Source organism: Berghia stephanieae, chromosome 3, assembly GCF_034508935.2.
Source record: "Berghia stephanieae isolate SIO BIC M18660-M18661 chromosome 3, UCSD_Bste_1.3, whole genome shotgun sequence".
Classification (NCBI taxonomy): domain Eukaryota; kingdom Metazoa; phylum Mollusca; class Gastropoda; order Nudibranchia; family Aeolidiidae; genus Berghia; species Berghia stephanieae.
Window position 1 is genome coordinate 41,632,994 of NC_088362.1, and position 17,500 is coordinate 41,650,493.

General features: G+C 36.3%; 1 protein-coding gene across 2 annotated transcripts in view; it reads right to left on the reverse strand.

The window, feature by feature from the left end:
* Nucleotides 1–657: 657 nt before the first annotated feature.
* LOC144967749 (uncharacterized) overlaps nt 658–17,500 on the reverse strand; it is a 33,948-nt gene continuing 17,105 nt past the window's right edge. For both annotated transcript variants that reach the window (XM_078905339.1, XM_078905340.1), the window contains exons 6-12: nt 16,949–17,056; nt 15,936–16,043; nt 14,915–15,058; nt 9,759–9,935; nt 5,812–5,994; nt 4,505–4,625; nt 658–3,796 (exon numbers count right to left, since the gene is read on the reverse strand). In XM_078905339.1, the coding sequence (XP_078761465.1) occupies nt 3,576–3,796; nt 4,505–4,625; nt 5,812–5,994; nt 9,759–9,935; nt 14,915–15,058; nt 15,936–16,043; nt 16,949–17,056 (1,062 nt within the window). In that variant the 3' untranslated portion in view covers nt 658–3,575. The remainder of the gene's footprint in view (nt 3,797–4,504; nt 4,626–5,811; nt 5,995–9,758; nt 9,936–14,914; nt 15,059–15,935; nt 16,044–16,948; nt 17,057–17,500) is intronic.

Genomic DNA, 17,500 nt, shown 5'->3' on the forward strand with positions numbered 1-17,500 from the left:
TTATCATTCCTGTTATTCGCCGCTCAGAGTGGGTCTCAAACCTTGAACCTTCGGTTCGAAAACGAATGTCATACCACTAGTTCTCATACCCAGAGTCTTTGCTTGAGAGATGAGTGCTCTACCACTGACCTCCCGGAAACTCCAAACCAAAATAAACTTACCTTATATTCACAACACGTTTGTTTTTCTCTACCACTGACCTCCCGGGAACCTCAAACCAAAATAAACTTACCTTATATTCACAACACGTTTGTTTTTCTCTACCACTGACCTCCCGGGAACCTCAAACCAAAATAAACTTACCTTATATTCACAACACGTTTGTTTTTCTCTACCACTGACCTCCCGGGAACCTCAAACCAAAATAAACTTACCTTATATTCACAACACGTTTGTTTTTCTCTACCACTGACCTCCCGGGAACCTCAAACCAAAATAAACTTACCTTATATTCACAACACGTTTGTTTTTGAGGAAAAAGAGATATTTCTTATCTCCATCACTGACCTCCCGGGAAGCCTGAACTAAAATAATCTTACAACGTTATTTTCACAAAATGTTTGCTTTTGAAGAAGTGGAAATATTTCTTTTTCGATTGGCATTCCACACCTTCCTAGAAATATATCAACAATATATATAAAAAACAAACAAATGTCATATTAAATACCGAGTTTTATTAAGATAAAATGACACATATATTATGCTTATAATTATAACATTACAACAGGTCACACAATTATAAGGAGGAATTTCAAAAGGTCAAGAGTTTTTACGTTAAAACAAAAAATGGAGTGTTAAATGTTTATCAAAAGTTAGTAGAAGAGATAATTAATGGAACTTTGAGTCTTAGACTCGTAAGAATCCAACGTTGTTTTGTTTAACTTTTTTCTCATTACATAATTAACATTAATTTTTAATGTTTTGTTAAACCAAACCAAATAACAAGTAAATACCAACATAATAAAAGAAAAAAGTTTTTATGGTATTTCAATGAAAAATGAAATCAAAACAAAACAAAACAAAACATTAATAAATACATTTCTCAACCCCCCCCCCCCCTCCCTTTTTCCAAAAAAAAAAAAAAGATACAAAGACAAAAACCAAATCAAAACAAAACACAATTCAGTCTTTCACAGAAATTATCAAAACAAGCATGAAATGTCTCCATCTCTCGAGATTTTTTTTCATTTTTGTAATTGGTATAAAAAGTTCATAGTTTCTCATAGAAAAGGAAAAAGGTAATCTGCCGAGTTGACCCGTTATCATGGCCTCCCCGATCACTACACATTTAATCAATTGATATTTTAAAGAGTTGTCAATAAAAATTGTAAAGAATAAAGAAAACTGAAATTAGAAACTCGAGAGAAAGCATCAGAATCAGAAAAAAGTTAACTTATTTCGCGATAGTAGCTACACCGTCGCGTCATGTGCCAAATTTACTAATGTAGAATAGCTACAATCCCGATATCTACCGAAATGATTCCATATCACAAATTATATGAATCATTGATGACCCAGCATATATGATATTTTGATTAAATATTTAAAACCGCTTGTATAATATTTGGGACAGGCTTGTCTTGTCAAAAACGATTTTTCATCTTAGTGACGGAACCAAGCCATTAATGTTCATTAGACAAATCCCTGACGTGATAATAAATGTAACGTATACATTTTTCCTATTCTCGGCTCAAAACTTTATGGGAGGGGTGTACACACTATGTAACATTAATGAGCAAACAAACTTTGTCACCCATCATGGTTAGGAGAAGAAAAAAAAATTACATGGAAACGTTTAGAAGCCTATAGATAGCCGCCAAACTATTAAATGATGCAAGTGTGAATTTGCAATCAAATCCATATATATCTATTGAAATTTATGGACACAATTTGTTTGAAAAATATGTTCTAAATGTTCCTTTTAATAAATTCACCGCAAACTTGCCACATCGAAAATGTGGACGTAATTCTCAAATTTTGATGTCATCTGTAGATTTTCCATTTTGCTTTATGATTATGAGCAGCCTTTATCTTCGTGATCCAATCTATTTTCTCATGTATTGAATAGTGATAAAATCCCACACATTTTCAAACAATTCTTTTAGTTCTGATTCCGTGTAAAATATTGTACAACTCTTATAGACCATGTTGAATATCATTGACCAAATGTCCATTGGATACAATTTAGGTTGCTCTTTATGTTGGTAGCACTGATGTCGGAATATGTACGAAACAAACCAAACGTTTTAAAAAGTTAAATAATTGTGTGGCCTTGAGAATATTTACATTGAAGCTATATTAAATCATACAAGTAAGCTAAGCTGTAATACAATACGAATTGTGTGTGACAGTGTATGTACGTATATGTGTGTGTGTGTGTGTGTGTGTGTGTGTGTGTGTGTGTGTGTGTGTGTTTGTGTGTTGTTCGAAAATGAAAGCAGGACAGGACCTATTGTAGAAATCGATAACAATATTATTATCTCTATATACATCTTATAAAAATATTCCTTGACTCAAAGATCTGTTCATTTGCATTTATATAATTTTAGGAGTAAGACCAATATATTTTTATGGGAAATCTCATCTCTCTCACAATAATAAGACACACCCTTTCTTTCTATTGTGGTCGGTTTCAGGAATCAAACTTGAACATTCAAAGTTGAGAAAATTATGGCTACTAAGGAAGATTACTAATAATAGTTTTTGTCCCAATTTTTATTAGTATGGACCAAATAATATGTGAATAAAAGCATACAAAAATATTGTTGTTTGTTTTAAAGTATTTTGAGGTGCCTGCGAGACATTTAGGTCATTTCAGCGCCAGTAAAAAGAGGAAACTGGAATAGTCAAAATATTCTAGATTTATAATCAAAGCACCCAAGAAAAAGTGACAAAGGGGAATTGGTTCAAATAGGGAACAAACGTAGATTTCAAGAGCATGCCATCAATGTGGTACTTAGTTTGAGATAACCTTGAAGTCTCATCCAGACACCAGCAAGGATTCCACGAAGAGGAATACACTCAAATGTTTAGAGAATACATAACTAACAATACATTACAGAGAGATGATTTACAAGGAAAAAAATGTATCCCGAAACTATAACTATACATTTAACTGCTTCCCTCCCAGTCAAGGACTCCAGTCAGGGCTAGGGAAAAACTAACTAATCCTATTCCAAGATAAAGATAGAAAGCAACTTGGAAAAAAGGTATAGGAAATAGAAGACACAATGCGTGACCTTCTGCCCACCACGGGAGGTCAAAGGACCCCTCCCAGACAAAAAATATTAAAGTTAAAGACATAAAATTGTATAAAAAGGTAGCGCCAATTTACTAATAGAAGACGTTATATTAAAAGATGTGTGGATATTGAAAGTGTGATGTTTAGGGATTTAATAACAATTGTATGCTCTGCAAAATAGAAACAGTCAATTAAAAAAAACACAGTGGTAATCTGTATTTAGGATATATATCCTGAATTGTTTGGTCATTGTCGTTGAAATATTTATATAGGGTTTTCTTTTCGTTGCCAATTGACAGTTAGTTGTTCCAGCTCCAACCTTGTCGAATTCGTCCTAGCCTGCAAATGGAACTCTTGGGTTGACAGCCGCAAAGACCGTGGCATAATCCACTCTCTTGTTGGAAGAGGACTCTGCAGCTTCAACTATGAGTCGAACTTCGGAAACCAGAGATCTTGAGATTGATCTTACTTGGCTTATGGTACATTTGTACTTCTTGGTGTCACTAATTTGTTGAGCGGCAGCTCGGAAAAAAGTCTGGTAGCCATTTGGTATGGCTATAAAATGAAAACAAAACGAAACCTGTTCATGGATGTTAATCAAAATGAAAGGAACATTAAACCATTACCATTTAAAACCATTGTTCAATGTAATATGTTATACGATTTAAAATACCATCAAGTAGCATGTCTGATTGTGTTTCTACTAGAGATAGGAGAGAGAACTCTCTCAATCTGGTTAACTTCTACAATGTTCTTCTTTTTCTTCTTTTTCTTGTTTCTTATGTTGTTGTTGACAGGAAAGTTACTGCTATTGCTAATGATGTTGTTGTCGTTTTTGGTTTTATTGTTGGTGCTGTTGTAACTGTTGAACTTCCACCTCCTTCTCCTCCTCTTCCTCATCATCATCAACAATACCATCATGTCACCATCATCATCTTCTTCCTTTTTCTCATTCTCGATCCACCTTCTCCTCCTCTCCTTCCTCATCCTCTTCCCCCTCCGTCTCCGCATTTTTCTCCAACTCCTATTCCTCCTCTCTCTCCTACTCCGCCACAACCCCATTCTCCTTCTTCTCCTCCTCTCCTCCTCTCCTCCTCCTCCCTTCCTCCTCCTCCTCCTCCTCCTCTTCTTCCTCCTCCTCCTCCTCCTTCTTCTTCTTCTTCTTCTTCTCCTTCTTCTTCTTGTTTTTTTTAGTTCTTTTTTTTTCCGATATTTTATATTTTGGGTTATACCAAAGATATTTTATAATAAAGGTAGACTTACTATTCACAACAGAGCATGATACTGGGTGGTCTTGGGTGTCTCGATCATACATTATCATATCCACTGGTAGGTTCATGTTGTTTCTGTCAGCTGGTCGTGGTAGAAGTGTTAAGTCAACAGGCTGAAATATATTCAGACTAAAATTTACTTACGTCAAGTTTAATCCCTTCAAGTGTCTGACCTGCAAATCAGGAGACCTGAGGTTCGATCTCCAGTCGAGGAAGACTGATTGTTTGGGATGGTTATCTTTCACACAAATGCACACACACACACACATATTCACACGCGCACACACACACAGCCACACACACAGACACACACACACACACACACACACACACACACACACACACCACATTACAATACAACAGCTCCCCTAAAAATCTGAGCTTTTATTTACCTTACTTAAAGCGATCCAACGGAGATCTCAACAATTTCAACACTGAACATGCAGTGTAGGGCATGAAGCCTGTGAAACATTATTAGTTGTTTATTTTACACTGTGGTGAAAAAGTGTGAGTAAAGAGCCTTTTTCGGAGACTCGACTTTTCGTCGATTGAAATCTTCGAGGCAAAAGCCAGATGTCATGCCATAAAAACAGCCCATAACAACTGGAAGATATGACAACTAATAAAATAGATGTAATGAGGATAACGACAGAGAGCTTTATTTAGTTCAGTGCTACAAGGATCCAGATATATGAATTGGTGTCGAGCATACAAAGAGCGTTCTTAATTCCTATTTCTACAAAAGGTTACCTTCTTTCTGTCAAGGCTATATTTGCCCTGGATACATAAATTGGATAACGGAATTGTCGTCATTCGTTTACAATTGATTTTTATTTTTATTTTTTCAGGGGGTCACTCTAACTCCAGCCAACACCAACACTAATGGCAACAGTCTTTGCTGTTTCTGAAATTTTGAATCTAATTTTCATGACATCTTTTCAATAAGAAAAAAAATGCAAATCTTTATATAGCTCAATACCCATTAAGACAAATGCCATGAGAGCTATTTACAATGGATCCAAAGCTAACAGCAATAAGATACACGGAAAACGAATTGATATACCGCCTGTACGGCGCCATCAAATTTTTCTCTCGACAGAAACAGTGCTGTTATCGTACTGGTACTCATTTTATAATTGGATTTGGCGAGGAAATGTGAGTGAAATATTATTTTTCAAGGATCTAAATTTTATCTGGTATGATGGATTCGAACCTGGCCCTATAGGGCGTAGGCCGATTGTGATTCCATTAGGCAATAAAGCTACACATTTATCAACTTTTATCATGAAATGTACGTACAACAAATATATTGTCTGATATCACACTCGTTGTGTATTCTGGCTGAATACAAAGCTTGCCGGTTGCTTGGTTGCTTGGACCACAAGAAGGCTGATGTTGTTCGCAAGATAGAGATGGAGCAAAATTGTGAGTAATCCTCACATTCGTCGTTATGGTATTTGGCATTGAAGCAGCACTTCCAACCTGTTTAGACACAATATTATATCAGTATTCAATTGAATGTTTATTATATTAACATGTTACAAAATACTACGTTTACAGTAAAGTTTTGGTTCAATACTCACTGTATACTTGCAAGCCGGATTCCAGCAGGCTCTGCTATATGCACGCTAGAGCTGGGTGGCCGATCATAAGTCGTTTGTTTCCATGAGTATCGGATTCTAGAACATTTTTTGGCTTCTTCCATGAGCGTGTTAGATTCCTGCGAGTACTATATTAATATTTGATTGCAGTTGGCAAACTTTTCTTAGAAACCGCTCTCAAAAAACTAGTTGCAACGCCACTCTCACATTGAATTTTTAAAGTACAATTTCGGAAATCAAATGCTTCGAAGGATACCAAATCATTTAAACGATACTGAGAACTTGCATAAGGTTCTAGCGGGAAAATGACCTGTAGTGACCGTATTCTAAAATTATGTTTTAAAATCTCAAATTCAAACAATGATTCACGAGATACAACGGTGTCGAATACCAATTTACTGCTTTCAAATGAAAATAAAAATAGTCCCTTTATTTCACGCTAAGTCACCGTTCGAATATTAGTTAGACCTGATGCTCGCAAACACAGAAATACGGACGCAATCGATATTGAAAAACGTCCCTTCCAATCCTAGTCTATAGTTTAATAATAATAGTATTTGTACTCTCTTTGTGTCACTTATTTTTGATTTTGGGCATTATGTACATAAAAACTTCACAACGATAGAGTAAAATGACTGTCAGACCTGTCAATAGGTCTTAAACATTAGACTTCACCGGGAATCGTTGTATCTATCAATATAATACCGCATTAATATAGGGTAATATCCACTGAACGTGCTCAAAGCGCTCTACAAATGAGTCCCTAGCCAACTGCAACACTTAACACGTAGGACAAGACATGACGCCTGTTAGGCAATATTACAATTTTTTCCAACAGAAACAATGCTGTAAAGGGCGAGATACTCATTTTACACCTGACTAAGTGTAGTGATTTCAAAATCACACATAACATTTTCATAGCATCACCTGCATAATTTTATAACCTTGCCTAAATTACAAGCAAGCCGACGATATAATTTTATAACGCTGAATTAATTACAGACAAGCCGAGACACGGAAAATTATGCCAGGTGCCGTCGTACTTTATTGCACCACCATCGACGTTCCGGATCAAGCATGCCGCCTAACCGAGTATGTTTACTTATAGCTGACACGACTAAAATACTCAAATGCAGCTGGCCACAAAAAAAAAATAAAAAAAAAACGTGAGTGTATCATAGTTGACCATGGACCTGTTTCCATGAGCACTACTAACGCAACTCACTAGACGTGCAAACCAATAATGACGTCAATGCCCGTCTTTTTGGTTCAGTGTCAGCTATAACTTAACGATGGCTACGCCTCACGCCAACACTAACTCGTTTAGATGCACAGAAGTACTAATTACTGATATCAGATAATGACTCGTGAATTCATCTGAATTGACACAAAACTCTTGCTAAAACTCGAGAATGTGATGATCCGGCAATATCATAAAACTGACAAACTCAGAACCTAATTAATTGGTCCCCGCCATATACTCAACTCTGATAGTTTTGAGTTAAAAGGAAGACGCGTAAGCCATCTCGTTCTTTCTCTCATTTCATTCTCGAGACCTAGCCATGCTATTGTGATCAGTTGTTGATATCATATTTAGCGGAATATCCTGTGTGAATGAGGATTCGGATTACTTACATCAATCTTATAGCTGTGAACTTTAATTGTGTTATCATTCATTAATGTAATTTAAAACTAGTATGTGTATTCAATAATAATTGTTATAGTACTTTCAACTGCATACAGGCAAAGAATGGAGAATGGCTGAAGGAAGTTGACAACTTCAAGTACCTAGGAGGTTGGACCCAAAGCAGTTCCTTGATCATTCTGTCAGAAGCATTGGCTTGAGTGCTGTCACAACTCAGAAATCTGGAGTTCAAACCTACAAGGAAATAAAGAGGACTGTTCCTGCAACGTAAGTCGGTGCTTCTATATGGAGCACGACATGGATTCTTACTAAGCCTGAAACAACTGACGCTGCTACACCGTTTCTGCGGATGGCCTCATGTAAGCTGAAAGCACTATCAAATGAAGTCTACAGTGATCCTCCCCCAGTGACCTCGAAGATTCAAAAGGAGACTGAGACTTCGGGCATGCTGGAGACACAAGAGGAAATTGCAAGTCAGTCTTATGTATGGAACCCCTAGCGAACCAAAGAGCAGGGAGATAAAACTACATTGATGTCTGCTAGCGACACAGGAATGGACACACCGGGAGCTGCGTACGCATAGAGGAAGGACAAATGGCGAAGACTATGCTCATTTGGGCGCCCAAGGCGCTAAGTAAGTAAGTATGTAACTTTCAACTGGACCATCTAGTTACCCACTAATCGACGATCTGTTATCACTATCATATGTTTGCATCAAGAACGACTAATCATTCCAATGGGCAAGCAAAAGGCATTCGACCGCAACAAACAAGTTAAGAACTAAATAACCGAGAATTGAGTAGCAGAGATTAAGAGAGGATGAAAACATTAACTTACCCATAGCCTAACTTTAATTAAAATTTTACTATTATACTTTTGTTTAATTATGTGTGTACGTGTTATTCTGCAGAGGTGTTTTGATGATTTATTTTAAAGCATTGCAGCTTTAACAGGGATTAACGCTTGTCTTATGAACCTGATCTATCCCTATAATAACATGCCACATCTAGCACGACTACTACCTATTTCTTTCAACTTTAAACTTTATTACTATCTGTCGAGTTGCCAAGAACTTAACCCATCCATAATAGGGTAAAAGAGACACCAGGCGACTTCTGTATCTCAGGGAACATTATTTTACTTCTGTTTGTCTTTACTTATTCGCCACTTCTCCGACACAGACAAGCCACTAAAATGAGCGACTGTGAGTAAAGAGCCTTTTCCAATGACTCAACTAAGCATCTCCCAGATTGGGATTTAAACCCAGGACCTTCCAATCCGGAGGTGAGTGCCATCCGAAAGACCACATAACCGCATTTGCTGTTCCGATAACAGAACGCAATAGGATTCAATATTCTGATTTCACGTGCGCCCAGCAACGAGCAGCTTGATTCTGAACAAAGAAAATCGGTACTTTTATTCTTCATGCTGGCTAGAACGTTTTCATATGCCATGTGATCAGAATGTATAAAAGTCAAAACATGATCAGATGTGTAATGTTTTTCTCCTCGGAATACACTTTTATGCTCGTCGGAGAAGTATTTCATAAGGGCGTCCGCCATTGCTCCGATAGTTTAGAACCAGTTACTAAGTTTATTTATGCGTCATTACGAGGGAAGTGACGTCACGACTACTAAGCCTATTATAGGCTTGATTTAACATTGTTGTAATGGACAATATTATGTGTTGGCTTTAGAGTATTCCCAATGCAACAATGAGCCCATAACAATTTGAATTATCAGACTCGCAGACAAGTACATGCTGGTTGAGAAGAAGTGTACAGATATGCAGGTCTGACATCCAAACCCAATTTTGGGCCGAGTTTAACTTTTTTACGTTATTTTTTGAGTTGTCCATAACAACAATGATCCCATAACGAATTGGGTTATCAGACTTGCAAATAAGTGCACGTCAGTTTGAGACAATTGGTCATTTATCCACTTTTCTTTTTCCATCATATATTTATCAGTCATCCTCAATAAAAGGAAGTTTGTACGTACACCATAGGAAACATCTGAAGTAACACTGGTAGTGTATTCTGGCTGGATACAAGGTTTGCTGGTTGCTTGATTGGTTGTAATGCAAGATGGATACTCGAATGCTGGGCCCAGGTCATCATTGTCGACAATCTTTATGTTCAGTGTCATTGTGCTTGACAGTGGCGGCGTACCTCCATCCTGAAAATAAATTTATGATAACATTTTAATATTATAACAGTAAAAATCAAAAAAACAAAACAAAACAAAACAAAGCAAAATATAGATTCTAGCCCCAAAATATTTTTAGAAAGATAGAAAAACAAAACAAAAGAAGGACCCCCCCCCCCCCCAAAAAAAAAAAAAGAACATAAAAATAAAAGAAACAACAAAAAGTAAAATCAGCAACAAAGAAGCATAACTCAACCAAACCAAAATATGATGTAAGAGAGTAAGCTTATGTAAGAAGTTTACGCAATAATTTTTGTTGATGTAATCAAACATGGCAAATATTAGAAAGAACTATGGGGGATAGCTGAAGGAGATTGCATTATTCTTGGTTGTTCATGTTGTCCATAAAATACTGTCATTGGTACTCAGAGGGTACGAGTAATACTGGGGGGATAACAGCAACAGATTGATGCTATTTTTGGTTATTATGAATTAAATACTGTCATTTATCCAAGTACTTTTATGTAATAAAAGGCGGGGTTTGATATTATTGGGAAAATTTTGTTGTTTTTTGTTGTTGTTGTTGTTGTTGTTGTTGTGTTTGATTAGCTCTTGCATCAAGTAGCAGGTTCTTTTTTTTAATATTCATGTGGGAGGTCAAAATCAAGGAGGAGGTTCAGTCTTATGGGAACAGATTACAATAGGGTATTTAATGCAATGTTTCCGTAAAAACAGACACTTTTTACTTTGAACCTTTAGAGCAACACTGCACTTTTCACAGTCTTTAGACTTTTTTTTTGTATTATGCTGCAAATTCTAATTTCCTACACATAATCTTTATTTTACCGACTTAGAATTCTTCTTCTTCTTCTTCTAGGTTCCATGCCTGGTCCAGGCTTCGGATACTGCATGAATTATCTCTCTCCATTCCTCCCTGTCTCTTGCTTTTTCAAACAGCTCTTGGATTGTTAGGTTGGTGAAGCCCTTCAGTTGGTCTATGAGTGTTTTTCTTTGTCTCCCCCGGGCGCGTTTACCAGGTATTTTTCCACAACTTGCCAGGTATTCATTCTTATCTTTCCTTACTATGTGTCCGAAAAAGGATAGTTGTCGATCCACTATTAAGGGCATTAGTTTCCTTTGTTGGTATGTTTGTTTTAGCACTTCTTCGTTCGTTTTGTGTGCAGTATACGATATTCTCTGCATCCTTCTCAAGCACCACATTTCAAAAGCTTCAATGTTCTTTTGTGTTTCTGCATTTGTAGTCCAGCTTTCGCATCCGTATAACAAGATTGACCACACGTAACACTTCAAGACTCGGAATCTAATCCCGAACGACATCTGTTTGTTTTTCAAAATGTTTCCCAGGTCCATGAAGGCCTGTTTGGCTTGAGTTATTCTTGCTCGTATGTCTCGGTTACATCTTCCATCTGTTGTCACTATTGAACCTAGGTATTTAAAACTTTCTACGTTGGTAAGTTGCTCGCCGTGAATCGTTATATTGCAGGTGTTGTTGTTTTCGGGGTTTTTCTGTATTACCATGCATTCCGTTTTGGTGATATTCACTTCCATTCCCTTGGCTTCACTATCTACTACCACTTTGTCAACAATCTTTTGAAGTTGGATTTCTGATGTTGCAATGAGTACCGTATCGTCTGCGTATCTTATATTATTTATGTTGTGACCTCCTACTTTTATTCCCTCCATATTATTTATGCCCCTCATGATTGTTTCTTGGTATAGATTAAACAGATCTGGTGAGGCAACACACCCTTGACGGACTCCTTTCTTAATAGGAATGGAATTTCCTGTAGAGTTTCCGATTTTGATAGATGCCTGCTGGATGTAGTATAATGTTTGCATGAGTCTGAGGTCTTTCTCATCAGCGCCAATGGAGTGCAGTTGTTTTAGTATTTCTTCGTGGCGTACTCTATCAAAAGCTTTTTTGTAGTCGACAAAACAGAGGTATAGTGGGGTCTGAACCTGTATAGCTCTTTCACTTAAAACACGGAGGATGTATATTGCGTTCCTTGTCCCTCTGTCAGGTTGGAATCCATATTGTTCTTCTGCGATTTCGGGGTTAATCTTATTCCTTAGCCTGTTGATAATTATACGCAACAGTATTTTGTTGATGTGGCTTATTAAACTTATAGTTCTAAAATTTTCGCATCTGACTGCACCTGCTTTCTTTGGTATTGCTATGAAAATAGAGTTACAGAGATCTTCTGGAATTTTCCCAGTATTGTATATATTGTTGAATAATATGTGAAGTTCATCAATTGCTAGATCTCCTAGGCTTTTTAATACCTCTACAGATATTTCATCAGGGCCTGTTGCTTTACCATCCCTCATTCGTTCCATGGCATGTTCAATTTCACTTTTGGTGATGTTTGGTCCGCTTAATGGTTCTTTGAATTTCAGTGGTGGTTCATTTCTATTTGGATCATTGTACAGTTCGCCTATGTATTCTACCCATCGGCTTTCTATATGTTGTTCTTCAAATAGCAGTTCCCCTTGTTTGTTTTGGATACAACTTCCTGCTGCTTTGCTTTTCCTTTTCCCTGATAGTTCTTTTATTCTTTGGTGAGCTTGTTGGGGGTTGGGTTTGTATTCTCTTTCGATTTCGCAGCATTTCCAGTCTAGATAGTTCTCGTGTGCCTCGATGCATTTGGATTTAATGTGGTTGTTCAATGTTTGGTATTCTGCAGACCCTCTGTTGCATTTTCGTCTTTCTTCAAATAGGTTTAGAATTTCATTTGTCATCCATTCCTTTTTGCTGTTTATTTGAGCTATTGGTAAATGCTTTTCTGCAGTTGCTTTGACACACTTTTGGAATATATCAAATTGTTTTTCACATTTTTCGTTATCAGGTTCACTTTGGCTTTGTATCATGAGTGCATTTTCAAATTCTTCTCTCATTTTTGTTTGTATGCCATTGTCTTTGCATAACCTGTAATCCCTCTTTATTCTACCAGCTGTTCTCTGAATAGCTTTAAACTTTATCCTTACTGTACAAACAACTGGGACATGGTCACTGTCTACATCGGCGCCTGGATAGGTTTTGCAATTTAATATGCCATTTCTGAATCTTGATGATACTGCTATAAAGTCTATCTGGTTCCTTGCTCTGTCCCCTGGTGATTGCCATGTCCAGGTTCTTCTTGGGTGTTGTTGAAACCAGGTGTTTGAAATCATTAATTTATTTGTTCTACACCAATCTGCCCAGATGTTTCCTCGTTCATTTCTGTCTCCGAGTCCATGTGGTCCGATTATGTCACCATCTCTGCCTCTGCCAATCTTAGCATTTAGGTCCCCCATTACCATAAGGACTTCTTGTGATTTACACATTCGTTTTGCTTTGTCTAGTGAATGGTAAAACTCTGTCATATCTGCATCTGTCGCCTCTTCTGTTGGTGCATAAACTTGAATAATATTGGTGTCAACTACAGGTCCTCTTAGCTTAACCAGCAAAACTCTGTCTGAGATTGCTACGTGCCCTTTGTAAAATTTGGTTGATTTTTGGTCTAAGATCATCCCTACTCCTTTTTGGAAAGAGGTTCCACCACTCCATATGATCTTATATGTCGTGTTGTTTTCTTGTTTTGACATGGTTCCCTGCTCTTTCCATCTCATCTCTGCCAGGCCAAGAATATTTATTTGGAGCCGTTTCATTTCTTTTAGAATGTTGTTTAGTTTTCCTTTTTGGGCACAGGTCCTGACATTCCATGTCCCAATTTTGGTTTTGTCACATTTGTTAAATTTATTTCGCCTAGTAATTGGCTGACGGTTCGGTGTGACCTGACGAACATCACGCTCCCAACCGAGCGAGGCAGCAGTCTTCCGTGAAAACATGCTCCCCTTTACGCTGTCACCGTTTAACTTTTTGGACTTATTCATGCAGTTAACTCGGCAAAGTTACAAGAATGGTTTGCCATTGCCTATTCTTGTCGCCCTCTGCAGTTGGCCAGCTTGACCTGTTACCGTTCGACACCACGACTTAGAATTATCCCATGTATATTAGAAAATGGTCACATAGACAAATTGACTTAACATTTGGATGGATTTTACGGAGTTGAAATTTATGAAAATGATTGAATTATGACCACGCTATTTGATTTGGATTTCGAATTTATCACAAGTAAAGCACTAAGAATTGAAACTTGGAATCTGGACTTTTACTTGAATGTCTTGTTGTTATACATTCATTTATTATCTTTGACTCTTGAACTCTTTCGTCATTATTAACGTCGACAACACAAAGTAAAGGAATATCATTACCATCGATCAAAAAGCCACTACTAAAGCCAGCAATATTTATATGTGCGACTCCGCAATAATACATATAAAGCAAAACAAAAAACAAAACAAGCAAACCAAAAATAAAATCCCGCAAAAAACAAACCCCAAACTAACCTAACAAAAAAACAAACAAAAAACAAAAAAACAACTCCCAATCCCCCCCCCCCTTCCAAATTAAACAAAAACAAAAACAAAAAACAACACACACACACACACACACACACACACACACACAGACACACCTCAAAACCAACAAATAAACGCTGACGATACTTAAGGGGTAATTGAAAGTAGAGATATATATTTTTAAAATCTATATAAATTGAAACTTGACTTGTTATTTCTATTTAGAAAGACTATTTGTTGCGGCTTTAATCTTATTTAGATGAATTAATACAAAGAGACTGGAGCTATAGCGTAGCGTCCTATCATCTATGATTAACAGAAGATACAGTTACAATAAAAGTTTGTATGTCATTTTGACATGTGATAAACTTTAACAAACGTTCATCAGCTGGATTTATCTTCAGAAAATGCATTCAGTAAAGCAATGAAGTGCTTCCTAAGGAAAAAAAAGACGTTTCATTCAAGAGAAAAAAAATTGTTTTACCGTTTGGCGTTTCTCGATTAAACCTGATGTAGTGCATTTGTTCTGGTTTCATCATGTAAGTGCTTTAGTTAGAAAATAATATCAAGACAAGTTAACGTCTTACCGTTGCTGTGACGATCATCTTGTATACTGTGTTATTTGCGTCGTTACCAGAGAGCTGGTACATTTCTTCAAAATCAAGATTTCTGGTGACAGTGATGATGCCCTCATTAGCAGATTGGAATGCAAAGTAGCTGGTACCATCGAACTGAGGAAATGGCAAAATAAATGGAACCATCATCTTCATCATCATCATCATCATCATCATCATCATCATCATCATCATCATCATCATCATCATCATCATCATCAGCAGCAGCAGCAGCAGCAATAGTGGTGGCGGCAACATCATCATCATCAACAACAAAAACAACATCTACAGCACGCTCAATCTGTTCTTTTAACCAAAATAGCAAAATTAACAATATGTCCGTAAGTCCCGATTTTATTTTGATTTTTTAAAGCAAACTAAAACAAAGTCAATAGATAAATCCCACAAATAAATAAATAGATCAATAGATAAATAAATAATTAAATAAATAATTGTTTAAAATGCGAAGCAGCTTATTCTTTCGTTTTTTATTCAATTTTAACCAGGAAATTTACGAAAAATGACAAGTTTCAGACAGGCATAATTTCTAAAAAAATTGGGATTTGGATTCCAGTTCTAACAAGGTCTGGACGATGTTGACTGTGGGGAAAATCTCCCAGAATTTCTCTAGTTGACTTCAGCGAATTTCCATTTGGGTCCTTTGTAACAAACACAAGGTCTGAGGTATAGTCTTTGCACCAACGGGCCGATCTAATCGTGGTCAAAACTCTTTACAAGGGTCCCTAGCCAACAGCAACATTTAACATGTAAGACGAGACATTACAGCTTTTAGGGATATTACAATTCTTTCGGATAGAGACAACGGCATTAACGGCAGCAAACGGCCTTTTCAAGGACTCAACTAAGCGCCGCTCAGAGCGGGGCTGGAACCCAGGACCTCTCGACTCAAAGGCGAGTGTCTTACCATGAGACCACATAGCCGCACATAAAAAGTAAGATGATGTGGGGTTTGGAGGGGAGATTTGTCACCAACCTGGGCATCATCAGCTTTGCTAAGGCTGTAATTGATTTGTGCATTACTTCCAGAATCATTGTCAGTAGCAGAGATAGAATCGATTACTGTGAGTCCGACTGGAGTCACCTAAAAATAGAAATACGTTAGTTTGAATATATATATATATATATATATATATATATATTATATATATATATATATATATATATATATATTATATAATATATGATACAGAAATCTACCAAAATATTGTTTCTGTAACATTCGATACAAGAATTAATTAATATCGATTTTAAGTTGTTGTAAAAAGAAATGAGTTAATTTCGTTTTCATCACAATTTCTTGGATGAAATGTTAAATTATGTCGAGCAGACAATGAATGAAATGAAAGTGTTAACAAAGTGATTAATCCGATTAGACAGATAAAATAAAATGAGTTCAACTATGACCGAAACCATGTTTTTTTTTTTTGCCTTTTCTTTGTTGTTGACATTCGTTTTCTAACGATTCAATAGATAGAATGAAATATATATATATATATATATATATATATATATATATATATTGATCTATTCCCTAAATTATTAAACTTCATGAGGTAATGTTTTTTATAAACCTGAAATTATACTACTTAAGCTAAACGAATTCATTATACATGTTATTTGTGTGGTTAAAAGCCAATCTGCCGCTTCACTGGGAAAAGAAAATCTGCACAAACCGGTTAATGACCGATCAAAATGAGATTTAAAAGTACGTCATCCTTTTTTGTTTCGGATGTGCTAGAATTGTGTAGAAGTTACTCGTATATCAGTCTGTAAAATTTAAATAGTGTTATAATTATTAGGTTTGCCTGTAATTCTGGGCCCGATGATAACTAACTAACGTTGGCTGTACGGAACAATGTTGATCCCCAACCCTATTATTTAAAGGAATAGATGGTGTGTGGTGTTAACTTTTAGGGTGCATAATTATTTAAGAAGAATTATTAATCTGTAGTATATATAATATATAAATATGATATTTATACATACCTCATTCACTTCAACATTCAACACACTTTGTATAAACTGTGGTCTGTTATCGTTGATGTCATATATTTCAATCTTGAGGACTTTGAATCTTACATTTGAACCGGCTGCCTTGAAAAACATTATTAGATGAATGAGTTTTGTCACAAATTCTTTCTCGAAGTTGTGTCCAACATAGTGAACACTATTAAGAAGACAGTGCAAAGTAAACATTGTTTTTTTTTTTGGCACTCGATGGGTTCTACCATCGAAATTGTAACGAGTACAAATATAATCATAAAAGAAAACAATTCATAACAAAAAACAACAAGCCCCACCACTGAGAGTCCAATCTGGTGGGGGAAAAGTCACTGTAATTATTCTTTATCGACCAATCCAGGGACAGCTTTGGAAAATAATGCATTCAGTCAATGCAAAACATAAGTATTGATTTTTATCGTTTTTAAAAGTCATATCTAATTTTTCTAATGTCTCTTAAAAAGGAAGAATTGTTCAAACTGAGTCACAATCAGAGTGATAAAATATATTCATTTTGCTTGACAATTTGGGGGTCCT